Source organism: Schistocerca piceifrons, chromosome 2, assembly GCF_021461385.2.
Source record: "Schistocerca piceifrons isolate TAMUIC-IGC-003096 chromosome 2, iqSchPice1.1, whole genome shotgun sequence".
In the NCBI taxonomy this organism is placed as follows: domain Eukaryota; kingdom Metazoa; phylum Arthropoda; class Insecta; order Orthoptera; family Acrididae; genus Schistocerca; species Schistocerca piceifrons.
This window is the reverse complement of record NC_060139.1, coordinates 332,468,239-332,496,114: the sequence shown is the minus strand read 5'-3', so window position 1 is coordinate 332,496,114 and position 27,876 is coordinate 332,468,239. Positions and strand designations below refer to the sequence as shown.

General features: G+C 40.6%; 1 protein-coding gene across 1 annotated transcript in view; it reads left to right on the top strand.

Annotated features, from left to right (window-relative positions):
* LOC124777439 (Golgi pH regulator A) overlaps nucleotides 1-27,876 on the top strand; it is a 95,124-nt gene that overhangs the window by 1,025 nt on the left and 66,223 nt on the right. Inside the window, 2 exon segments of the mRNA XM_047252846.1 lie at nucleotides 5,985-6,148; nucleotides 17,837-17,943. Of these exon segments, the coding sequence (XP_047108802.1) occupies nucleotides 5,985-6,148; nucleotides 17,837-17,943 (271 nt within the window).

Here is a 27,876-nt window from a genome sequence, read left to right as displayed (position 1 = left end):
CGATCACCTTCCCCTTTGTGCTCTAATCTGAACTTGTGCTCCATCCCTATCTCCTCTTTTGCCAATGGAACATTAGACACTAATCTTTCTTCCTTTCTCTTACCATTGTTTGAAACTGTCTACAATATTGGCGTTGCTTTCAAGCGATTTCACATATAATTAAAATATCAATATTATCCCTAGGTCTGGGACAATTTCATGAAGGAAATGGCATGCTTGCCCAGAGGAAACTATAGACAAGCATAGGTACCTGTTTTATTGATGTTATAACAATAAGTTATTTCAGCTATTCAATACTGGTGCTTTTATAGAATAATAAGCAAATGTTGATTCTGTTCAGGTAAGGAGTACAGCTTTGCAAAAAGCTGTTCGTTTCTTTTTTTTCTTTTTTTTTTTTTTTTTAAAAAAGGTCATAGGTTTCTGTGTTTGTGAGAGAAACAGTACTCATAATGAAAGTTGGGATGAACATTTTTCGAGACTGGAAAAATCACAGTGTAGAAACTTACATCACTTGAAGTATGTATCCTTACTACACATGGATTAAATTAACTTTGCACTAAGGAATGTCTGCCTATATTGTTCCAGTTGACTCTGTCAGCAGTACACTTTGACTGCTGTGAGGAGTTGTGTCAGTTGGGAGGGAGACGCAGCAGGTGCACGGGAGAGGAATGTACACAAGTGAGCTTGTTCTAGCAACCAGTCGGGGGAACTGCGTGTTGCAAATGGTGATGGGTGAGGGTGATTTGGGATGGGGAGACAGAACAGAGGAAGAGGGAGATTTGGAGAATAGGGTGTCAGTGCAAGAGGAGTGAAATTAAGGTCAAAGGTCAGGGTTAGGTAGTTGTGGGGTAGGGGCTAGTGAACACTGAGCTCAGGAGGACACAGGTCAAAAGATGTGTTTCAGAGGCAGCTCCCATCTGTGCAGTTCAGAGAAGCTGGTGTTGGGGTAGGGTGGTTGTCAAGTCTGCTCTTCGCCATTGTTTGGTAGTGGCTATTCATTTGGATGGACCGGTAATTGATGACCACGCCCACATAAACCTCTGTGCAGAAATTAATATGGAGATAGTAGTTAAAGTGACCGCTTTCACTGCATATGATAAGGTGGATGACTCTGTAACGGGTTTGGGCTATGATGTGCTGGGTCAGTGTGTCGGACTGGTCTATCACCTGGTTGATCCACATTAGTACAACCCATGTGACAATTTTTTTTAACTTCTATAGTTTGTAGGTGAACTTCTGTAGTAGGCTGATAATTCTGTGAAAAAATAGGAGTAAGCAATAGGAAAATATGGGTAATACACAATATGCACAAGAACCAAGAGGGAACAATAAGAATGTAAGTCCCAGGTTGGTGTGCTTGGATTAAAAGGAAGTAAGACAGGGATGTAGTATTTTGTCCCTACTGTCCATTCTGCGATGGAAATAAAAGAAAGGTTCAAGAATGTGGGATTAAAATTCAGGGTGAGATAATGTCAATAATAAAATTTGCTGAAGGCATTACTGTCCTCAGTGAAATGAAGAAGAGTTACAGGATGTGTTGAATGGAATTAACAGTCTAATGAGTACAGAGTATGGAATTGAGACTAAACGAAGAAAGACAAAAGCTATAAGGAGTAAGAGGTGTGACATTAGTGATAAATTTAACATTAAAAATTGTGAACCATGAAGTAGATGAAATTAAGGAATTCTAGAACCTTAGAAGCAAAATAGCACATGACAGATGAAGCAAGGAGGACACAAAAAGGAGACTAGCACAGACAACAAGAGAATTCCTGGCAACAAGAAGTGTCCTAGTATCAAACATCAGTGTTAACTTGAGGAAGAAATTTCTGAGTATGTACATTTGAAGCACAGCATTGCATGATGGTGAATAATAGATTGTGGGAAAACAGGAAAATGAATGTGGTGCCACAGAAGGATGCTGAAAATTAGAAGGACTGATAAAACAATAAATGAGGAGGTGCTCTGCAGACTTGTGTGGTAAGGAACATGCGGAAAACACTGACAAGAAGAAGGAACCTGCTCGTAGGACATGTGTTAAGACATTAGGAAATAACATTTATTATACTGGAGGAGGCTGTCTAGCAGGCTGTTCTATCACTGGCCTGTATGGCATGGGTAATCCTGGGTGCACTTTTGATTGCTCATGGGCTGGCATAGCTAGTTTAGGCTATCCACCAGGTGGTCCTATTACACACATTCTGCACGTACATGAACCTCTTCGCCAGCCCTGTTGTTCAGCCAGTGCAGAACTGTTGCATATGACCTGGCATGGCTGCAGGACTGTCCATACAGCAGCTGTTTGCCTGCTCCTGCCCACCTGAACTTGTGGGTGTCTGGTGGTCCACAGGTCGGCACGGCTTGATGTATAGGGTATAATTTGTCAGGAAAGACAGAGACTGGAATACATGCGACAAATAATTGAGGCTGTAGTATGCAACTGCTACACTGAGATGAAGAGATTGGCACAAAAGAGGAATTTGTGGCCGGCCCCATCAAACCAGTAAGAAAAGGAGCTATTGAGATGGGTGATGCAATTGCTGGTTCTGTGTTCCTAGGCTTTTGTTTAATGTGGCTGTGACCCCTACGATAGACTGGCCCAACCATCACACATTTATGTCTCCATAATTGTTGGTGTCACCTGAAAATGAAGCTTTAGACTTTGAAACTGGTCGTGTAATAAATAAGAAATTATTGACAACTGAAGCAGATTTTTTATTCTACCAGTATGTTTCTCAGTTTCGGATGTTCACATTATCAAATAGGATGCACTAGGATACTGCATAGGTTGGGTAGACAATGGGATACCAATTTGGGAGTGGTAGAAAGGATTCTGGACAGGTTGTTCCTAATTTATGGGCAAAAGATAAGTAGTTGGAACCCTGGCAAAGGATACAGTTCAGTTATTCCAATCTGCAATGAGAGGAGTGCTCCTTTGCTGCTGGTTCCTGGAGATGGCCATAGGAATTGACTAAGAAACTTATGGAAATATAACCATGCTGGTCTAGTGGGTAGGGCATTAGACTCTGGTCCTGGAGGTCCTGATTTCAGTACCGGATAGGGTGGGGATGTACCCATGTACCCCTCAGCCCCTGCAGGACAGCCCTAGGTCCACTAAGCCTGCTATCAAATGAATACTGAGGATCTGTGTGAGGGTAAACGGTGGCTGGTGTGATTGGATCATCACCCTCACTTTCCCAGTGTCACAACAGATAGAAAGACTGCACTCTACTGTAGGCTAGTCATGGACTAGCATCACAAACTTCACCTTAACCTGTATTACTTATCAAATGGCAGAAGATGTTGGTACAAAGAGACCTAAAGAAATGGAAATCTCAAATAGAGCGTGACAACTATTAAAAGAGAAGGTGAGTGTTTCAATCAAATGGCAGTGGCAACATGGTAGAATATGAATGAAAACTATTCAGAAAGACTATGAGAGACTGTTAAGAGGATACAGTGAAGACATGATAAGAGAAACAGTTGAAAACATCAGGAGTTTGAGAAAGCAAACCAATTTCAGATGGGAATGCCACAGTAACTAATAACAGAGAGAAAGTTTACTAGTGTTTTTAATATTCCCCTTTATGATTGTGTAGTTAAGAGATTAACCAGAAACACAGGTTACCTAGTGATGGCAATGATGACATTTCAGAATTAATGACAGATTAAGTATTAAAAAAACTATCTTTTGAAAGAAAGAAAAAAAGGGAGTAAAAGAAAAGGGGATAGCATCTGGCACATCAGTAGAAATGGCAATGGAACCTGGAGACAAGGTAATACATACATAAAGAACTTGTAAAATTATTTACAGTATTTCTGTGGAGTAAGACCATTCCCCAAAACTGGATTAATGCTGTGATTATTCTACACCACAGGAAAGGAAACAGACAAGAAAAAAAATCAGTTTCTACCAGCCTCCGTTCCTTAATGTGCAAAATATTCACTAAAATTGTAACCTGTTGTGTAAAAAACACTGATTTTTGATATGGCTCACAAAACATGCTGTTTTAGAAGTGAATGTAGCACAGTGATGCCGTTTCTGTTGTGAAAGAAATTGTAGAACAGATTAATGTGCGTGAATTCAATTTTGTCATGGATACACGAATTTTGAGAAGGCTTTTCACTCACTTTCAAGAAAATCTATTTGCACAACACTTGAGAAACAAGACAGTGATTCAACCTATATTAGTATATTAAAGCATATGTATGTCAGTGCTGTAGTTTCCATTGGGCTTCATCTGCACAGTGAGAAATTCAGAATCTAAGGTGGAGACAGACAATGATATTCCATGTGACCAAAACTATTCACAACAGCTTTCAAATCTTTAAACTTAGATAACAAAGAAGGGCAGTGTGTTAATGGAAAATATCGCAAACACTTTCAATTCAGTGATGAAACTGTACTGTTTGTAAACTTCAACAAAAGATGAAAGAAGTCAATAGATCAAGCTTGAAAGTAGACATGAAGATCTGTTACATGTCTGAAATAATGTACAACAAAACATTGCAAAGTATCAAGTTATAAACTAATTAATGAGCTATTGTATTAGGACAGTTGAAGACAATGGGCTGGACAGGAAGAGAAATAAATGTGAGAGTAAAATTGGCCTCCACTGCATTTAATTAGACACACAGGTTTTCTAGAACTAAACTTCCAAAGATGTGACTGAAATAGAAAATTTACTGTTGGTGAGCATTACCGGTTTTGACTTACAACCTTGAGACATGGGCAACAGCTATTGCCTGCTTAACCTTCACAACATTGTAGTCCATCCCTAGGTCAGTCTCAGTTTGAACCCCTTGCCACAGGGGAAGATCCAGGCACAAGACCTGCCCAATCTACCCACCCAGCACTTCCTATTCCAGTCCTGTCACAAGCTTGTCCTACTCCTTCAGAGACTGGGCCACCTGTGAAAGCAGCCCTGTCATATTCCAGCTCTGCTGCAATCATTGCACAATTTTTTTTATATTGGTATGACTACCAACCAGCTGTCCACCAAGATGAATGACCACCACCAAACTGTGGCCAGGAGTAAAGTCGACCATCCTGTAGCTCAACATGCTGTTGAATAGAATGTGCTTGATTTCAATGGCTGCTTCACAACGCGAGCCATGTGGATCCTCCCCTCCACCACCAGCTTTTCTGAACTATACTGATGGGAGTTATCCTTAAGACTCATTCTCCACTCCTAAAATTACCCTGGCTGCAACTTACAATAACCTACTGTCCCCACACCCTCCACCCGACAGTTTCTGCCCCCACTGTTCTAACAGCCTCTCCAAATACATATCCCCTCACCCTCATTGTGCCCTGCTCCCTGCCAGCACACCCACCACCAGTCCTCTCCTCTCTCTGTTTCTTTCATCTCCACACACCCCCCCCCCCCTCCACCCCCTTCCCCACAGCTCCCTGATGCTTTGCCTGGCAGCCTTGTCCTGCTGCCTTACAGTCCCTACAAGCTACAAGCTTTGCCAGACCACACTCTTCTCTCCTCCCCCCCTCTCCACTGCCCCCCCCCACACACACACAATACACACACATAAGCACATGCAAAAGTTGCAGTCTGGCCGGAGCAACTGAAGATAGCAATCGTGTGCGTAAGGTGTGCCTGCTTGTGTGTGTATTTTTTTTTTTTCCTTTTTCTGAAGAAGGCTTTGGCTGAAAGCTCAGTGTGTAACAGCCTTTTCATTGTGTGTGTCTGAAACTCAATAAGTCATCTTTACGGTGAGTAGTAATCTATCATTTTCATAAATACAGCTAAATATTTTTCAGATGTCTTCTTTACATTGTCCCTTATTGATTTACTTTACTTCATCAACTTACAGTGAGTCATACTGAATACTAAGTAAATATTACAAAATTTTTGAGCAACTAGTATTTACATTGCACAAATTTTAGAATGTATTTTTCTAAATAATTAAGTAATTTCAATTTTATCGGTAGCTTTGTCTCATATCTTTATGAGCTTTTGATTTTTCAGATATTATTCTTTGTTGGAGGATGGGTGTTTTTTGTGAAGCAGCTTTTCCGTGACTATGAAGTTCACCATACCCTGGTGCAGCTTATATTTTCTGTTACGTTCTCCTTGTCATGCACAATGTTTGAGCTGATAATTTTTGAAATTCTTGGTATTCTGGACTCAAGGTGAGTGTAAATGTGTGTAGATGTCTGTAGAACTGAATTTTGAAAGATCCAGACTCATAATATTCACAATAGTTCAAATAATTACAGTTAAAACTAAATATGTGAAGAGAAAAAATCTACTCACCAAGCAGTGACAGTGGAACACACACAAAAAAGGATTTAAATTTTTACAAGTTCTCGGAGCCAGTGGCTCCTTCTTCTGGAAGAAGAGTTGAAGGGGAACGGAGGGGGTGAAGGAAAAGGACTGGAGAGGTTTAGAGAAAGGGGTACAGTTCAGAAAAGTCACCCAGAACTCCGGTTCAGGGGAGACTTACCAGATGGGATGAGAAAAAAAAGACTGATTTTTGGGGACTGTTGGGCAGACATTTTTTCACAATTTTTAATCTTGCTTATGATGATCATTATTTTGTTTCTAGTTTATGCTCTGAAAAGAAATAAGTAAGTGTATGTAGTGTTGCTATTTTGATCAACAGAGTGGGGACGTACATGAAATTACACTTTTTATCTAGTGAACTTTTAGTGTTGTAGTGTTGCTGTGAATCCTGACCTAGTTTCTGCACTCAGAACAGTGTGTCTGTTTTGGCATTGCTGCAGAGTAATGCCATATTTTTGATTCGATGAGTGACATCTCATAAATATATTACAGATGTTAAGTGTTCATTGCCAAGAACTCGGTGTTATCTGTGTGTTGGTTTAACATGGCATTTCCAAAAGAAGCAATTAAATTTCTTTGTATAACACAGATACACAGAATTATAATGAAAACAATAAAGGATAATCCACAAATAATGTCGCAAACACAAATTTAGTTTTAAATATTTTTGATGACAGGAGCTTAGGATACGAGGCCAAATAATGAGAACTTGAAAATAGTACTCATGTAATCCACAAAAACTACAAACTATTATCAGAAGCATACCATTCCAAATGACCTGCTGGAAAATATATCTGAAAATCCTGTTCCATGAGCTGTAAGAGATATAATCTGCAATTTATATGGCAGTTTCTTCAACATTGAGTGAGGGAACATCACATACTTAATTTGCCGATGCTGTGTATAGCCATGAACCTTCGTGATGTCAAGTATTTTGTTACATTGTGGTTAAATTTTTGATTGTGATGTGTTATTTCTCTTTAAATCCACGTGAGAATGACAGACATTCTGGAATAAATTGGGTCTGATATCCCTTACAGTTTTCTTGTAAAATACTGTCATTTCATAAATGCAGCAAATGCATTGCCAGCTATTATGAAAATATACATGTAGATGTATCTTCTATATTGCAAAACAGTGAAGTTGACACTGGAAAGTGAACATCATCTCTTCAGCCCCCTAGTATTCCCTTCTGTAACTAGCAATCACCACTTTATCCCTTGACTCATGACTACAACAGACAATTTCGCTGGAAATATGGAAGTCTGATGTAATTGCTTTTACCCGTAAATATCTGGGAATTCTACAAATCTCAGGCAATTCAGAAAGACCATTGAGTATTTACTGCTTGTTGACAGAGATGGATAGATTGAATTATTTGGTCGGAAATTACTGGGTGAGGTTCTGTTTTGGGAGAACAGTTGGTTGTGGAATCATTATGTATGGGAAAGCAGTGCATTTGTTGTTAATTTTGCTAGGTACTCAGTTGCTATTTGATGGCTAGTGCACTTTATGTTTCAGAAATTGTTTTGTACCTGACTTTATTGTTTGCATTAAATCAAATAATTTGTGCAATAATGTTTCATTGATCAGCACTGAATATCAATGACCATATCATGATTCATTATTGTTTTGAAATGTGATACATTATTGCTATCAAAGTTTTTACGTATCAGAGATGCACTAAGTTGGCTTAATACAGAACTGTGATGACTGGTAATCATAACAACAGGCTTTCCACTGGTGGTGAAAGGAACTAGAGTTATATCTTTTTAACTTTGATAATCATTCATAAAACTGTAAGTAAACTAGTATTTGGTTTTTGCAGTATTGGGTATAGCAAATATATGTTCACAAAAGTCTCCCGGAAAATAGTCACAAAATCTAACTCCCATACATCATTTACTATGTCTCTGTATTGCCAACAATTTCATTACTGTGAATGAAAAATCACTTATGGCAGAAGTAGGAGCAGAAATACTTTTCGAGAAATGTTTCTTTTGCAACATTATTTGCCATTTTTACTGCATGTTATGATAACGTTTCACATTTTACTTAAAGCTGTACTATCTGAAGAAGCACTGGTTTATAAATATTCCAGTCCTGATACTTTTTCTCTCAAGATTTTATGTGCGTGGCTGGAAAATTTGGATATTGTGTTTGAGATTAGTGGAAATTCATCAAAAGGTTTGAATAGAGAAAACTTTATACTAAGTCAGGGACTATAGAGAAGTTTGAGAATGATTTGCTGTTGCATGATAAAGTCACAATTTTCATTTTACTGGAATCTGATATGAAACCGTTACTTTGAGAATTTCAGATGCATTCTCTTGCAGCTCAATTTTTACGCACTACCCAGACCTTGTTGTTGAGAAACAAAAATGAAATGACTTTGAAGCCTGAAATGTTGGTAAACACTTCTGCCATAACACTCCAAGATGTTTAACACAACAGTAATTTTTTCCCTGTAAAGCTCTGGGATGTGGAACATGTCAGAAAACAAGAATACACAATAAATATTTACAAAATAAGAACAGATATGCTAATGTACCCTCCACAGATACCAATTAAATTGGCCTTTTGGGTGTGAAATCAAGCAAAAAAAGAAAAGAAAAACTTGTCACCCTTAGGTACATATGATTGATTATTCTTTGGCAGTTGTAGCAACACAGCTCTTTTTTTTTTTTTTTTTTTTTTTTTTTTTTTTTTTAAAAAAAGGCGGTTTTGCTAAGAAATTTGTCAGTGGAGTAGAATTGCATGAAATAGAAGAATTGTGTTTCAATTTCAAGCTGAGAATAAAGCAACCGGCCAAAAATGTATCTGCAAATGTTCCCCTACTTCCACTGTCTTATAAATTGACAAAAACTGCAATTTACTTGATACCAGCTTGACTGAGAGTAATCCCAATTTGAGCCAAAAATTGTAGGATTAAATTCTGTCAATATTTGTAGGAAATGACTGACAGTTGCTACATAATTGATGTTGCAGTGCACGAGTTCTATGAACTCTTAACAGGACTACAAATAATTGATGCATTCAGAGTATACAGTCACACATGAAGATAGTTTTGGCCTATCTGGAGGGCATCCTGGATGAATATTAGCAGAGTATGTAGTTACAAGTATTTCCTGTCTCTGTTAGCGGAGTACAAATGTACAGTGGCATGACAGTAGACTGGCCTGTGTATATAGTATGTCTGTCTGAGAATATGAAAGGGATATCAATCCTCACACATTAAGAGCTCTTTGCCATTATCATATCCAGTTTGAGTATTCTCAGTGTAAATTACATTTATAATAAAACATTTTTCATTTTCTGCAGTCATGTCATTACAAAATTACATGGCTAAATGATGTGCCCAAACAGATGAGAAAACATCTTTATTCTTGTTTATACCTCATTTTCATTCCAGATTAAATTCAGAATGATCATCGGTAAGTGATGTGGCAACTGAAATAGTTTTATTTGCAACCATGAACATTAGTAAAGCAGACCCTATTCTTGCATACAACAAAAATTATTTATGGGAAAATTTGAATTTCAGCCTGGCAACTCAATAAACCCATTTAATGGTATAGAATTGCTTTTGGAACAGTATAAATTCTACTGTGGGCACCATTCAAATAATGTCAGAGGAAAGCAATGAGTACCAAACAGCTGATTGTCACTGATGTGGTTTATGTTGCAACATTGTGCTTGATTAATACAGCTGTCAGCAGAACAAGTTGCTGATATTAAACAGTAAAGCAACAGCTACAGCTGCAGCTGCCACTTATTTGATTAGGAAGGTTAACAGTTGAGTGCAGAAGCAAATGCAGTAGTACACCAAGAGCTTCCAATTTTTCTGTCACCTCTGTATTGGGTGCAGGAATGTGACAGTGAACCAAGCACGCAGGCAAGGTCCCATTTTGTCATTGGGGAGTTATATGTTGGTGACAGTAGGATTGTTCTGCAGTCTGTCGCAAATGACAGTTCTGTAAACTTTCTCAGTAGTGTTTACTGAAAAGCATACTTTCTTCCCTCCAGGAATTCATATATTTGAGTTCATGGAGTGTTTCCATAATGCTCACATGTTGAATGAACCTACCAGTAACAAATACAGCAGCTTGTCTCAGAATTTATTCAATATTTTCCTTTAATGTGGACTGTTCCCAAATTCTCAAGCAATATTTACGAATTACTTGCACAATTGTGTTACATACAGACTCCATTATAGATTAACTAAACTTTCCCAGACTTCTTCCAACAGATTAAGTTGAGCATTTGCTTTACCCACAATCAATCTTACATGCTTGTTCCACTTCATGTCACTGTAAAATGTTGGGCCTAGTATTTAATCAACACTAGCAGTATCAAGCAGCACACAACTAATGCTGTATTTGAACAGTGCAAGATTGTTTATCCTGTCATCTGCATTAAGACACATTTTTCCACACATAAAACAAACTGCCATTCATCACAACAAATAGAAATACTATCCAAGTCATCCTGTGTCTTTCTATTATCACTGGCTTTTGACACTTTCCTGTATACTCAAGCATCATAAGCAAACACTCTGTTGATCATTTATGTACATAGAGAACAAGAGCAGACCGATCACTCTTCCCTGAGACACTCTTGACAATGCTGTTATATCTGATGAACAGTTGCCATTTAGGACTATGTTATGCATTACATTAAAGTCTCTGAGCCACTCACATTTTTGAGAACATATTTCATATATTCAGACCTTCATTAACTGTCTGCAGTATGGCTCTGTGTCAGATGCTTTTTGGGAATATGGAATGTACTTCTTGCCTTTCATATATAATTCACAGGATATCATGCATGAAAAGGGCAAGTTGAGTTTCACAAGAGTGATGCCTTCTAAATCCTTGTTGATTTGTGGATAGAAGCTTTTCTGTTTGAAGGCTGTGTATTATTGATCTTATAATTAAATTAAATCTTGCTTCGATCATTAGGGTAGCTGTCTACTATATTCAAACTTAGAATATGCTCAGCAACTGTACAGCAAACTGACATGAAAGATATTGGACTACAATTTTTTGGGTCCATTCTTTTATGGTGTCATGCTTTTTCCAGTCACTTGGGGCTTTCTGCTGGATGAGAGATTCATGACATGCAAGATAAGTAAGGGGTCAGTGATGAAGAGTACATACTGTAAAGCCAAATTGGGATTCCATATGAAGACATGTGTGGTGAAAAGGGCTAACCCTCAAATGTAAAAACTTAGAGGTAAGTGTTGCCATCTGTTGATGGGTACGGGAACTATCAAATTTGACATTGGTCTCACCCCTAAATATGCTATTGTGATATTTAGGGGTGAGATCGGTGTCAATTTGGTTAGGTCTGTACCCAGCAACAGATGGCAACATTGATCTCTAAGCTTTTACATTTGAGGAGTAGCCCATTTTTCTGTGTATGTCTTTACATGGGTCTGGTGCCTTATTTGTTTTCAATCATTCAACTGCTTTTCAGTGCTGGGAATGCTTATCCGTATCTCCTCCATATGGCAATTTGTATGACATTCAAAAGATCACACGTTTGAATGATCCTCCTGCATCAATAATTTATTAAATGCAAAATTTAAAACTTCAACTTTCATTTTGCTACCCTCAGTTGCCACACCACACTAGTCTACGACAGTGACTGGATAGAAACCTTTGACCAGCTTAGTGATTTGGAAGTTGTTATATGCTTCATGCATCAGTATTTTTATAGATGCACACATTTCTACAAACTTTAGCCTATCAATATTTCTGCATTCTTTTTTGAACTGAAATAAGCTCCGGTTTCTTGGCATATTTTAAATATTGTTGTTAAACCACAGTGGTTCTTTTCCATCCTTAATCCTCTTACTCAGCACATACTTCTCCAGAGTGTGATTTACAGTCAGTTTAAACTTTGTCAATAACTGCTCTACATCCATTATAATGGAACTAAATGTAGCCTGTTCCTTGTCTAAGTAGGATGCTGACAACTGCTTAACTACTTTACTAGCCTTCTTAGGGATTTATTAATTTTAGTAACAATTGTGGCTCTGATGTCTTCGTGACTGCTAAGACCTGTCTCTCTACTGACACTGTCGATAGGCTCAGGCTTGTTTGTAGCTTTCTGTCCTTTTCATCCTATATGGTAAGTCTCCCCTGACCCACAGTTCTGGGTGACTTTTTCAAAATTTACCCCTTTTCCTTGGCCTCACAGTCCCTTTTCTTCACCCCTCTTCCTTTCCCTCCAACTCTTCTGCCTGAAGAAGGAGCCACTGGCTCCGAAAGCTTGCCAATTACAACTGTCTTTTTATGTGTATGTTCTGCTACCACTTGGTGAGTAGATTTTTTTTACCTATTCAGTTTTGATTTTGATAGACATAATATTTTTTCGGTTACAATGAACACTCCCCCTGCATTTTAGATATATATTACACCTCAATAAATATGTCTGAGCTTTCGACTTTTGGGACTCATTCAGCTCTCAGTTCTGAATGTAATTTGAGCAGACAGATTTCCTGGATGGCAGTAAATTCAATCACTTTGTTATGAATGCTTCAGCAATTTACTGTTAAAAACGCGACATTCAGAGTCTCTTTTTATAAAATCTGATCGCTCTCTCTGCATGTTCACTGGCGAGTGTTCATCATAGGACCTTACATACCATAACATAGGTCCAGAAATCTGCAGCAACGACCATCACAGAAACAGTGGAGTCTCTTGTTGAGATTTACCAACCAAAGAATCCTGATTCATTGTGGTTATTGTACGGCATATCGTAAGCTCTGCTTGCACCCTACAAACAAGGCCAGTAATCTTCACCATTTGTGGCAACCATCTGTAGTAACTGAATATGAGCTCAGAACCCAAGCGACAGGGATCATTGGTGCCAACATGAGCCACAACTTGCAGGTGGCAACAACATTCACCCTCATTAGCTGCAGGCAGGTTCTCCTCCCCATCTTGGATGACACTCCTTGCGAGACGTCCTGTGTGTACATTGGACTTCTTTCCAACTTTCAATGCTATTCCCTAAGGGGATTCATATCACACCTAACATTGGAGCTCCAGATAACTAACAAACCCCTCACCCTGTGTGCCAGCTCAGACCTCGCTGCAGGAGTGGCCACTTGACCATTTGTAGGATGAATGGGTGAGGGCGGAGGGTCAGTTTCCACATCCTGAAGTGAGTGCAGTTCCTCTCCATCAGGTATGCTGAAGTTGCCTCTGCAGCAGAGCTCATGAGGCAAAAACATGTGACACTTGAAGTGCACCGCTTTCTCCACCACCACTATACCCCGAGGCAGCAGCCTGTGGTGACTAACAGCATCCACTGTTTGTGAACTGCAGACAACTCCTCCTGTGCTCATAGATAGTAAACATACTCACTATCCATCCTAATATTAAAATTCAAAACCACACAACTGTGATGTTACAGGTGGTGCTAAGCTACCCTACAGAACTATGAACTACAAAGAATGAAAACAATAAACAAAAACAAACCCTGTTGTCCTGTAGACACAGATTTGCAGTACCAAACTTCCTAAGATAACAAATGCAAGCTAATAGAAAGCATTCATACTGTCACTGACGCTATTTTACTGAACAAGGGCAGACAAGGAAATTTTGTGTGGTGCTGTGGAAGTTGCTTCTGGTATCAGTGATCTGTCCCTGTTTTCCTGCTCCACTTGCAAATTGTGCACATGAACAATATCTGTAAGCTTCCATATCAGTTATAATTTCTCTCCTTTTTCATGTTATGGTTATTTTGTGAGATATATACAGGGTGTTACAAAAAGGTACGGCCAAACTTTCAGGAATCATTCCTCACACACAAAGAAAGAAAATATGTTATGTGGACATGTGTCTGGAAACGCTTACTTTCCATGTTAGAGCTCATTTTATTACTTCTCTTCAAATCACATTTATCATGGAATGGAAACACACAGCAACAGAACGTACCAACGTGACTTCAAACACTTTGTTACAGGAAAAGTTCAAAATGTCCTCCATTAGCGAGGATACATGCATCCACCCTCCGTCGCATGGAATCCCTGATGCAGCCCTGGAGAACGGCGTATTGTATCACAGCCGTCCACAATAAGAGCACGAAGAGTCTCAACATTTGGTACTGGAGTTGCGTAGACAAGAGCTTTCAAATGCCCCCATAAATGAAAGTCAAGAGGGTTGAGGTCAGGAGAGCATGGAGGCCATGGAATTGGTCCGCCTCTACCAATCCATCGGTCACCGAATCTGTTCTTGAGAAGTGTACGTACACTTCGACTGAAATGTGCAGGAGCTCCATCGTGCATGAACCACATGTTGTGTCGTACTTGTAAAGGCACATGTTCTAGCAGCACAGGTATGAAATCATGATAACGTGCTCCATTGAGCGTAGGTGGATGAAACTAAAATGAGCTCTAACATGGAAATTAAGCGTTTCCGGACACATGCCCACATAACACCTTTTCTTTATTTGTGTGTGAGGAATGTTTCCTGAAAGTTTGGCTGTACCTTTTTGTAACACCCTGTATACACCAACAGGGGGAAACAGAAGAAAAAGGAAATCATAACACCAAGCAGAAGTTGTGCGACACAAACAAAACTTGAAAGGCGTGTTTCTGCATCTAAAGATGATGTCTATTCAAATTTCACACCAGTTGCATAAGAGTGGCACTAGTAGTGCCTCTATGAGAATGCAAATCGGGTTTGCTTTAAATACATGCAGTAACACTCATGAGTGTTAGTTACCTTTGAGATGGATGTGGTGAGTTAATGTTAGTCAAGAATTCCTTTAAGGTGACAAAGATGCCATTATCAGCACCTTTCTGAGTTTGAACAGGGTCTTGTAATAGGGCTAGGAGAAGCTGGATGTTCTTTCTGCAGTATTGCAAAAATACTTGGGAAGAATGTAGCCACTTTACAGGATTGCTGACAGCAGTGATCACAAGAATGTACGGTTGCAGGATTACTGAGCTGCGGATGGCTATGTGGCATTACTGAGAGGGTAGACCGTCATTTTGGCATATAGCTCTGACATATTGTACTGCAGCTGCAGCAGAAATTTGAGCAGCAGTTGACACCACAGTGGCACAACAAACTTCTACAAATCAGTTACTTCAAGAACAATTCCGAGCCAAATGCCCTGTAGTGTGCATTCCACTGACCCCAAACCACCTCCATTTGCGACTTCAGTGGTGTCGGGCAAAAGCTCATTGGAGGGCATAGTGGAGGTCTGTTGTGTTTTCTGATGAAATCTGGTTCTGCCTCGGTGCCAGTGATGGCCGTGTGTGGGTTAGGAATAGGCCAATTGAGGGCGTGCAACCAACCCGTATGCATGCTAGACACATTGGATCTTCATCTGGGTTTATGGTCTGGGGTGCAGTTTTGTATTACAACAGGAGCACTCTTGTGGTTATCCCACACCCTGACTGCAAATTTGTGTCAGTATGGTGATTTGACCTATTGTGTTGGTATTAATGAACAGCGTTCCAGGGGTTGTTTTCCAGCTGGATAATGTTTACCTGCATACCACTGTTGCCATCCAACATGCTCTACAGAGTGTCAACATGTTACTTTGACCTGTTCGATCACCTGGTCTCTCTCCAATTGAGCACATTTGGAACATCATCAGACGATAACTCCAAGATCCTCCGCAACCAGCATTAATCGTCCCTGTACTGCCTGACTAAGTGCAACAGGCATAGAATTCCATCCCACAATCTGACCTGGCACCTGGCACCTGTACAACGCAAAGCATGCACATTTGCATGCTTGTATTCAACGTTCTGGTGGTTACACCAGTTATTGATGTACCAGCATTTCACGTTTCCGATTGCTTATCTCATGTGTGCATTACCCTGTGATCTTGCAACATCAATCACTTAAATATCTTACCTAGGCGAATGTATTCTCAAAATTTCATTAATGTACATTAATTATTTTTTGATGTTGCAACTGTTTTTTCGTCGGTGCATTTTCTGTCCTATGTGGTGGGGGTAGAAACTGTTAATTGTACTTACTGTGGTAGGTACAGCAAACCACAGGAAAGTGAACACATGTTCTTATAAGATACTGAGTCCACAAAGTGAGCGAAGCCCTAATGAGTCCAGGACATAGCAAAGTTGGGGTAGTGATAAAACAGTTGCAAATCAGTAACCATTCGAGACCGAAAACAAACTAAGTCAACTTGGCTGTGCAGTAATGTCATTAAGAACAGCTACAAAGTACACCAAGGAATAAGCTATGCCATAAGCCGGGCCACAGGCTCAACACCAAACATTCGTCACTGGATGGTGCCACGTGAAATGCATATTTTTGTGGCGGCGTTCGTAGCGACAAGCAATTCGCTGTAGAAACGGCTTACGAAGTCACCGCCACACTTTTAATAGCGGGCCGACCGGTCCGCTGGAACAGTGAACAGAAAGATGAAAACCCAAACACTCTGATTAAGTAAAAGTCGGTACTTATCGTTATTAACGAAGATACAGAAACACAGTAGTGAACTCGGTGTCTACAGAAATCTGTCTAGTTCGAGTCGGAGCGACTAGGTCAGCGTCGGCTGACGACAAACAACAACTCTGCTGCGATGAACACACAACTGACTAGCAAGTACACAATTTGGTGGCGAGTATACAACTGAGCGGCGAATACAGAACTGTCCTTGCGCTCGCGACTCCAGCGCTTAAGAACCCAGAAGCCAGCGGTGGCGCGCGCAGACTTGCGGCGATTTCCTGTCTCGCTGGCGCTGCTTATGCGGACGGCGTCCGGACTTTGATGCTGCCAACCTTTTGGCAGCGGGTTCGGGTGGCATTACTGGCTAGGATATAACACATATCTTGGCGGTGACTCCCTTGGTGAGGAAGCCCGCAGCAGCCACTTGCAGTCTTAACACCTCTGATGTTTCCACACCCATGTTAAGTGGGGAATCTGAATCACTGTCAGATACAAAAATATATATCCGAAAGAAATATATTGCCTGAATGTTTTTGGAAAGTACGCTCTCAGAATTTTAACCATAATCTCCCTCCATGATTCTCAATGCCACTTTGGTAGGGTCTGCCATTGGAGTCTGAAAAGCATCTACATAATACTGTAATGTTTGATGAGTAAACCTGTGATGATACACACTGTTCTTGCTTGGATCCTCTATATCTTCTCTATTAGTCCTACCTGGTAGTATCCCACACTGACAAATATGACACAAGAATAGGTTAAAAAAAGTATTTTGTTAGCCACTTCTTTCCTGGATGAGACCTTTTTCTTAGGATTTTTCCAGTGAATCTCAGCCTATATCTGCTTTTTCCTACAAAGGTTTTTTGTTGTATGGAAAGTAGCTAATTTTTGCATGTTTATGCAGTGCTAAACAATAAGATACAATCAGAACTACTTCATTGATTGCTGGATAGATATTTCTCTTTCTCATTGCCATTCACGCATACATTTCTTTGTAAATTAATGACATTCAGGATAATTTTTGCGATTATTTAATACATGAAACTGTCCTAGGGATCTCTTAGGTTAATTCTTTTTTTTTTTTTTTTTCAGCTCAAGATACTTCCACTGGAATGTTGGATTGTATCTGATGTTGTTCATGGTGATAGTACTTATACCATTTTATATTGGCTACTTCATTCTGAGTAATATTCGTTTTGGTAAGTATACATTGTGTTTATTGGTGACAGCACCTGCTTAATTTTCTCCATCTCTTTGAAGATAGTGGGCTTGCAGCTGAAAGATTTGATTATGGAAGTCTTTCTTTCCTTGCAACAGCTATTTTCTGTATGCTTTTCTTAGAGAACAACTGGTCTCTCACACCATCATAAGTTATTTATGATCAAAAGAATATGTCAACAATTGAACTGTAAATCAGCTTCAGGGAAACCTGTATTGGTGGAAACCTGTACTAGCCATCTACACTTTTCACAACTCCAGATCACAACTTACCACCCTTTCACACAGGAGGCCTTGCATCCAGATGTGGTGAGCTCAAGCAACTGTGTATACATTCAACTTTATATGGCCTCTCACATGAAAGGTGTGTGTCTTTGCCTTCAGCTCACTGTAGCTATCATGCAGCTTGTGAAGTGAGCTGTCACTACAAGTTAGTTAGTGAGTTACATGTTCCATGGTTCACTGTACACCTAAGATCACGATGATGTAGAATGAGTCATTTTATGTTCACGTCACAAATTAATTTGCCCATACAATTACATTTGGAATGTTACAAAAAGAAAATAGATATACAGATGCGAATTAGTAATTCCCACCCACCATCTTTACATGTTACAGTAATACAAATTATTCTATGGAACAGAAGTAGTTCTCAGGGAGAAACTTCCTCAGTTTGCCATCAAATTTTACGTTGCTGTCTGTCAGACATTTTGTATCACTGGGTGAGGTATCAAACATTTTTGTTGCTGCTTTGTGCATTCCATTTTGTGCTAAAGACAACCTTAATGTGGAGTAATGAATGTCATTTTTCCCTCTGGTATTACAAATATGTATCTCATTGTTCCTTTTGAACTGTAGTGGATTTTTTAGAACAAATTTCATAGGGAATAAATATACTGTGAAGCATTAGTCAGAATGCCCAACTCCTTGAACAGATTTTTACAAAATGTTCGTGGGCGAGCACCACTTATTATTTTTACAGCATGTTTTTGTGCATTGAAGACTTTCTTTCTCAAAGATGAATTATCCCAGAACATTATTCCATATGACATTATCGAATGAAAATATGTAAAATATGTCAATTGAGTTGTCTCTCCTCAAGATTTGCAATTATTGTAAGTGCAAATGTAGCTGAACTAAGCTGTTTTAGGAGTCCCAAAGTGTGTGTTTTCCAATTTATATTCTCATGCATATGGACGTCTAAGAGCTTTGATGAGCCACTGACTGTCAGTTGTGCATGGTACTGCTTATCACTCTACACACATTGTTTTGCTACACTTCGGTATGACAGCAGCTGTGTTTTTCTGCCTGTTGTTTATCATTGCTAGTTATACAATATTCCATATTTTTTTGAAACAAAGAAATTTATTTTTTTCTCTTCAGAGTCACACTCACTCTCACTTTCGCAGTTATTCCGCATATTGGTGTCCACTTTCTGAAAGAATGATTGCAGTGTCGTTCTGTGGACATCCCCAATATATGCTAAAAACTGAAAAATATTCTCAGGATCCATTTGAATTGTCTCGTGAAGGCAAGGGCAACGGAAAGCCCCCTAAATGTAATGAAGAACTACTTACTGAGTGACCCAATTTTGTTTTTTGGCACTAATGACCTTGCTGTTTAGTGCCCTCCACCATAAATTATCATCAGCTTTGTTTTTCCAACAGGCAGCAGTTAAGCTATTATTTGACATTGGAGCCATAGTCAGTGGGAGTTTGAGTCTGTGTACCAATGACTGGTAAAATGAAGCAGCTCACTGCATCCAGATGCACAGTCTTTTGGGTGAAAAGAGCCTTAGTCGTATGCTTATGTTTACTGGTACTTTTATTTTTCAGTGTCAGCTGTTATCATATTAGGTATTAGACACTGTTGTGAACGAATAAATGCTCTGACATTCAAATTTTGGGTTCACTAGCCATTCCACTGAGGTATTTTTAAGAAAGGGTCTTGTACAAATGATGAACTGATTTTCATATTCTTCCATAAACGTGCAGTCTGGAAAAACTGAACTTGCATTTAGGACTGTGGTTATGATGTGAGTGCCCTAATACAGATCTTTGATAATTTTGTTAAAGGTGTATAAGATGGTAGTTTCTTCAACACTGTTAATACTATACCTTTTACCTGTGGTTATCAGAGGTTCCACTCGTCTCATATTACCTTCCTTTTGCCACCCAAAGAAAGACTGACCTCAGTTTTGTGATTTTGGCACCAGGAAAGACATATGCCTAGGGATTATTACTAAACTGAAAAGAATCGGTGACCACACAGAAAATATAGATGTAAATGGAGGTGACAGGAGACTATACCCATTTAACAAAAGATGATTCACTTACTCTTCTTCCAACACAAATATGTTTTATATGTAGTATTGTTATGAACAGCAAACTATCAATTGTGAAGGAAGCTAAACAACAAAATACCTTGAATCTAATAAGCATACTCTGTGCTTATGATGGCAATAGTAGTTATGATTATATTTCTGGAAGGGGGTGGACTTCCATCTTAACAATAATCCTCTCAATGCATATGGCGATTCTGTAAGCACATTATTCAATCATTGTTACTGTTGGCCACTTTTACTTTAACAGAAAAAGCTTCATTCCCACTTTTGCTGCCAAATCATTTCATCAATGACATTTCAATAAAGGTGTGTCTACACAATGCCTTTTTTTCTGTTCAACTTTGCACAACCACTTACATTTCCAACAGTGCATCTATGCATGTGCATTTCTGCCTTTTTTCTGTTCAACTTTGCACAATCACTTACATTTCCAGCACCGCATCTATACATGTGCATTTCTACAAACCTAATTTCCTCAAAATGGAGCTCGCGCATGAAAACACATTGCTTCCCAGGTTTTGGAGGGAATCTGTTTCACTCTTTACCAGGTGACAGGCATTTGGTACCCATGAGTGTTTTGTTGTGTAGTATGTTGACATTATGCTGTAAGGCAATTTGTGTGAAATAATGTCTGTTGACTCCAAAGAAAGCACACTGAAATTTATGCATGCTGTAATCTCTTGTGAGAGTTGTGTAATCAGCATTTTATAAAATAAAATACAAATGATGTATTGAAAGTCAATTAAACTTCACAGAATGACTACGGATCTCCCTTAAGTATTTCTGCTTCAGGAATAATCACTGAAATATTTTGTTTTGAATTGCAGCATAAATAGTTTGAACTGGTATATAGGTTGCTGGTTGTCAGCTAATGAGCTATTTTGCCAATTTTGTCTCTGCGATTTACCAAGTGGGAGATCTTAAGTCTTGCTGTGACCTCATTGTGGAATTTGCAAACAAAACATTGCCATCACTTTGATTTCTTGTATCTACAGTCACCTTGTGATTTCTGTTTGTCACACCTTTCATCACAATAAACAGCACAAATTTCTGAGCAAAGAATGGATATGTAGCAGACTGCTTGAACGATGAGACAACGTGTGGGCATGAGAACACACTTGAATTTGTGTGCTCTTTCCATTAATTTTTGTGCATACACTTTTGTTCCCATGTGTCAGATTGTGCATGAGGGAAGAGGCATTGTGTTTGACATAGCTTAACATTGTCAGTCGATAGATCTTCACTTTTCCAAGATTTTTAATATCTAGAAAAAATTACATGGTTGTTTGTGGTTGTTTTTTTTTTTAACACACCAAACTAGTGAGAATTTATAAATCTGTGCAAGTATAATGTAGGGGAATGAGAAGTCTGTCAGAATTTGATAATGTTGGAGTACAGATACCAATTCACTGAATAGTAAGTGGCAGTGAGTTATCAAAAGGGGCATAAACAAGACTAAAAACTTTGAATACTTGGTGGCTTTCAAAAGAATCCTTTTCCAAACTAGAGTGCATGCACATGTGCAGAGGTTCTCTCAGTGGGGGCACAGTAACCGCCACAGTGGGTCACCCTGGGTGGTTGGGTTTATTGGCTTTATGAGGCATGTAGAAGGTAGGAGAGTGGGGACTGTTAGGGGTGAAGAGAGGGATGGACTCCGGAGAGAGGTTCTGGGATGCGCCTAAGAATTTCAGGGGAGACTTGAGATCACACTGGATTTCTGGAATGAGGTCACTGTGACAGGGCTTGTAGGTGAATGAATGTGATAGCTGGCGGAGTGCTTCTGCCAGACAATCTTTGTGGCGCAAAACAACAGTGGTCAAGCCTTTATCAGCAGGTAGGATTTTAAGGATGGTATCAGTTTTTAAGTTGTGGATTACAGTTCTTTTTGCAGATGTAAGGTTAGTTTGCATGTTGAGGGATTTGAGGAATGATGGTAACATAAGGTTTGAGGTTAAGAAATTGTGGAAAGTAAACAGGGGGTGATTTGGGGGCTGTGAGGGTGGATCACAGTTGGATGGAGGAGCAAACTAAGTCAGGCAGGGTTCAATGTTGGTCTCTGGTTGAGTCTGATTGATAGGGTTGGTAGCGAGAAAGTGTTTCCACTGTAGGGACTGAGAGAAGGAGAGAATGTGTTTAAGAAGCCCTACATAATTGAATTTCCGAGTGGGGCAAAAGGTGAGGCCATTGGGAAGAACGGGTATTTCTGTGGGGCTAAGGCTTTTTGAGGAAAAGTTCATGGCTGTGTTTCAAGTCTGTTTAGGTTCTAAGACTCTGTGTGGTGGTGGGAGGGAGTTTTGGTGGGTAGAGTAAATGTAGCAGGTCTGGGGGACAGGGTTTGTCAGCTATGAGGGGATGTAGGGGAGGTTTGGTGGTTGTTGTTGGGATGGTGGACAGTGGTAATCCAGGGCGGCAGTAGGAAGTGAGCAGAGTGGAGTGTTTTTTGAGGTGGCATTGTGCATGTTGCTCTAGTTCCTGGAGGGCAAGAGTTTCAGTGTGCATTATGGGATCCAGGAATCTGTGATTGCATAGCAGGAGATTTTTATGGATGGAGACAAGGTATTGCAAGGAGGTTTGGGTTGACTGATATGGTTTTGCAGGACTGTGTTGGTGAGGCATAAGGATTGGCAGAATCTGAACAGATGGAGGTCATTGTGGAAGGAAGGGTGGCAGCCAGAGGTGGATAATTTGATGGTAAGGCCATTTGGTGGGATGTGTTTTCCCATTTTTTTTCCACCACCATGGATCCTTGCTCCTTCCTTCTGCATCAGTAGAGAAAAGTTTCCTTATCTTTAGCCACAACCCAGTTCCACGTACTATTCCTGTGTTTTTGCTTCGCTCATAGCATCCCCCCAAATGGCCTTATCAAATTATCCACCCACCATCACCCCAAAGATGGCTAATCAATATCTCTGTCCATCTCAACCATACCAACTATCAGCAGTACCTCCATTTCGACAGGTGCCACCCATTCCATACCGAGAAGTCTCTTCCATACAGCCTAGCCACCCATGGCTGTTACATCTGCAGTGAATGAGAGGTCCATCTCGAAATATACCAACCGTCTCACTGAGGCCTTTAAAGACCGCAATTACCCTCCCAACCTTGTACAGAAACAGATCTCCTGTGTCATATCTTTCCAGTCACCCAACACCTCCCAAGTCCCACTGTCCAGCCACAAAGAAGCATTCCACTTGTGATTCAGTACCATCCACAACTGGGGCAACTGAATTACATTCTCTGCCAAAGTTTTGACTACCTGTTGTTGTGCCCTGGAATGAGAAATGCCCTACCCACTATCTTTTCCATCCCTTCCACAGCGGTATTCCGCTGCCCACCAAACATACACAATATCCTCATCCATCCCTACACAACTGCTGCTCCCGATCATTGCCTTATGGCTCACATCCCTAAATAGACCTAGATGCAAGACCTGACCCTTATCTCCTCCCACCACCATCTACTCGAGTCCGGTCACAAATATCACCTATCCCATCAAAGGCAGGACTTCCTGTGAAACCAGTCATGTGATCTGCAAGCTAAGTTCCAGCTGCTGTTCTGCATTCTACATGGGCAAGACAAACAACAAGATGCCTGCCCGCATGGCTGGCTACTGACAAATCTTGGCCAAGAAACAACTGGACCACCCTCTTGCTGAGCACACCGCCTAACACAATGTTCTTTGTTTCAATGACTACATCATATCCTTTGCCACCTGGACCCTTCCCACCAACACCAGCTTTTCTGGTTTGCGTGGGTGGGAACTTTGTTTGCAGTGTACCCGATGTTTCTGTAACCCACCTGGCCTTTGTTAGTCATTGTCCTTATCCATCTGGCCCCTTCCCTGTTCCCATTCCAGGATTATGCAACCCTCTATTTCACCACTGCACTCAGTCTTTTTACTTCTCTCCTTTTCTGCTACCCTCCCTCTCTCTGTTGCCCTCCATCTAACCTCCTGACTACACCTAGCTGCCATACCCTTTCTCCACCTTGTCCTTCATGCTTCACTAGCAGCACTTTACCATCCCTCATCCCTACTCTGCTATCCCTCCCTCTGCCCCTGCAACCACGTTACTCCCACACGGTTGCTTCTCCCATTATGCACTGCTGCTTCTAGTCTGGCTTTGGCTTCCAGAGATCATTGTCCGTGTGTGTGTGTGTGTGTGTGTGTGTGTGTGTGTGTGTGTGTTTTGTCTGTTTCTGACAAAGGTCTTGTTGGCTGAAAGCTCACTTTCTGATAGTCTTTTTGTTGTGCCCATCTGTGACTCAGGATCTCCGCTGTATGGTGAGCAGCAACTATCCTTTTCATAATATTGATATATTCCATCCTGGATTTTCCATTGTTTGGTTTTACTTCTAAATTATATACAAGTACAAAGTATTTCAGTGAAGCAGCTGTTGAATAATGCTTTCTGTGGTTATGTACCTGAGAGGCAGCAGAATGTAGGCACTCTGCAGTGTGTGTGTGCAATTTGTGCTGCCTGTGAACCACCCATCTGCTCCGTTTGCAAGAGTGTAGGCTGAGCAGAATTAAATTTCATGATTTGTTTCTAAAATTCTTTCTATGCTTAGAAGCACTGATTCTTAAAGTTTTCTTGTTCAAAATCTCTGTATCAATTTACTGGGATAGGTGGTATGCAGATGTAGCACACTTCAGCAGGTTCCTGTAAATGAAAAGTCTTGGCAAGTTTGGTTTTGAATATTCCTTTTGGTTGCTATCAGTATTTGCGCCTTCCTTGTGATGCGGCTAGTGCCCCTGCTATTTTGCAAACATTTTTAAAGAAATTAACTATGCCTGTCCTGGGTTGCATTAATTATGTGGATTATATTGTTGTCATGGGCTCCTCCTTGGTTGATCACTTGAAAAATTTGTGCACTTTCTTTTCTGTCTTACAGTCTGCAGGCTTTGTTGTCTGTGTTTTAGTCTACAGGCTTATGGTGTATCCTCACGAAATTTTCTGTTTTTTACCTTCTGTTGTTTACTTGGGGGCTCAAGGTCTTGTGCGATTGGGTTTGCCCTCTGCCAGACCACATCTCCGCTGTTACATTTATGCCTCGCCCCTCATCCACCATGGAGCTTCAGGCCTCCTTATGGAGGATAGCCTACTACCAAAAATTCCTGCCTGGGGCAGCCACATTGGCCCACCCATTGCATGCCTTGTTATGCGAGAAGGTACTTTCTGCTGGAACCCGGACTGCAAACATGCTTTACTGCTCTTCAAATATTGATATCCAAACTACTCTTGGTCCCTTGTTTAGCTATGTTCTTTTGTGACCAGCACATAATTTTGGCGACTGACACCTTACAGTGTGGCATCAGTATGGTCCTAGCACACTGATATGCCGACAGCTCTGAATGACCTGTAGCTTTCACCTCTAAATCTCTCAGTCCAGCCCAGCAGCATTACTATCAGGTGGAAAAAGATGCTTTTACCACAGTCTGTGCTCTCCAGAAATTTCATGTTTTCTTTGTATGGCTCCCAGTTTCATCTTATTACTGACCATAAACATTTGGTTTCCTTCATTAACCCTCACACTTCCTTGCTTGACAAGGCAGCTCACCACCTACACTGCTGAGTGCTGTTCTTGTCTCACTACAATTACGAAATCCACTTTAGATCTACGTCTAAACAGCCAATGCAGATGCCTTGTCCCACCTTCCTGTGGATACTGATCCCAACTTTGATCATGAAGAAGTGCTTTGCTTCCATCTTGATACTGAAATGCAGGCCATGTTTGAGGGTTTCCCAATTATGAACTTGTACATAGCAGCTGCTTTGGCCACCGACCCAGTTCTCTGCCAGTTTGTTTGATTTGTTCAACAGGGTTTGCCATATAACTGCTGGGTTGTGCTTTGGACCTCCTGCATAACTATTTTTCGTTACGGTGTCACCTCTGTTTTTCACGGTGTTTTGCTGTTGCCCATGGAAGACCTCTTTCTTAGAGTAGTCATTCCTGTCGCATTATGGCACATGGGTCTACACCTTTTCTACCAGGACTAGTGGAGAGTTTCACACACTAAACAGTTAGCTATGAGACATGTTTTTTGGCCAGGGATTGATGGAAAAATTGTCAATTTTATCACAGCTTGTGAGCAGTGTGCCTGACAACAGGCAGCTCCCATGGCATCTCTGTCCGCTTGGCGCGCTCCACGCCAACCATGGGAATGCTTTCATGTAGACTTTGTAAGTCCCTTCCTGAATTCCTATTGGCTCTTGGTTGTGCATACATTTTCCAAGTTTCCTAACATTCTCTGCTGTTTGCCGATGTCAGCTAGGGTCACAGTTTGTACACTTTTGAGGGTTTTTTCTATTGAAAGTTTGCAATGTACCTTAGCTTCTGATATTGACCACCAGTTTGTTTCTCACACCGTTCACACATCCAATGGATGTGACTCACATTGTGCTGCTGGTGTCTCCTCCATCGCCTGGGCACCCTGTTCACACAAGAGAGAGGTGTGCTGTATGCTGCTAGTACTGCATATGAGTGTGAGTGCGCTGAGTGTAGTGTTGCCACACATATGTACTTAAATCAATCGCCAACTGTATCAGCTCATGTCAGCCACTAGAGGCTGCCTGTAGGAAGTGTGCACACGCCATCTACCAGAGACGCGCCTGTGTACGCATGGAGGAGCACTGACTTGGTCTCTCAATGACATTTTAGTTTGTACCTCTCACAACAATTCTTCTGTGTATTGTTTACATTGCGTCTTCTGTGTGACTCTTTTGTCTTGTTGCTGTGGAGTCACAAGAGGCTTGGTGCAAGACCTGCCATATTCATCTACCCAGCACATCCTTCTGCAGTCCCATCACAAACTTATTCTATTTAATATGAGGCAGAGCCACCTGTGAAAGCAGCCATGTCATGTAACAGCTGTGGCGCAGCTTGAGCACAGGATTTAATGTGGACATGACCACCAACCAAAAAACCATCCCAAGTGAATGGTCACCACCAAACTGTAGCCAAGAACAGAGGTGACCATGCAGTGTTAGAACATGCTGCTGAACACTGTTTACATTATGCCTGCAATGAAAAAATAAATTTAGTTAAAATGTGTTAATAAATATCTAGAATTGATTTGTAGGCTAATGTCCACACAAACTGTTAGGTGAGAGGTTGTGGCTATGGCCACCCACATGACACCATCATATGCCAACCTATTCATGGAACATCTCGAGGAATCCTTTCTAAACACCATAATCCAATACCTCTCACCTGGCTCAGATTCACTGATGACATCATCATGATCTGGACTAAGGGTGAAGACACGCTATCCACATTCCTCCACTACCTCAGCACCTTCTCCCCCATTCATCTCATCTGGTACTACTCAACCCATAAGCCACCTTCCTCGATGTTGACTTTCACTTCAAAGATGGCTACATCAGCACCACCATCCATCTCAAACCTAACAGCCACCACCTACACTTCGACAGCTGCCACCCGTTCCATACCAAGACATCCCTTCCATACAACCTAGCCACTGGTGGCCGTTGCATCTGTAATGATGAGCAGTCCCTCTTGAAATATATTGAGTGTCTCACTCAGGCCTTCACGGACCATGATTTCCCTC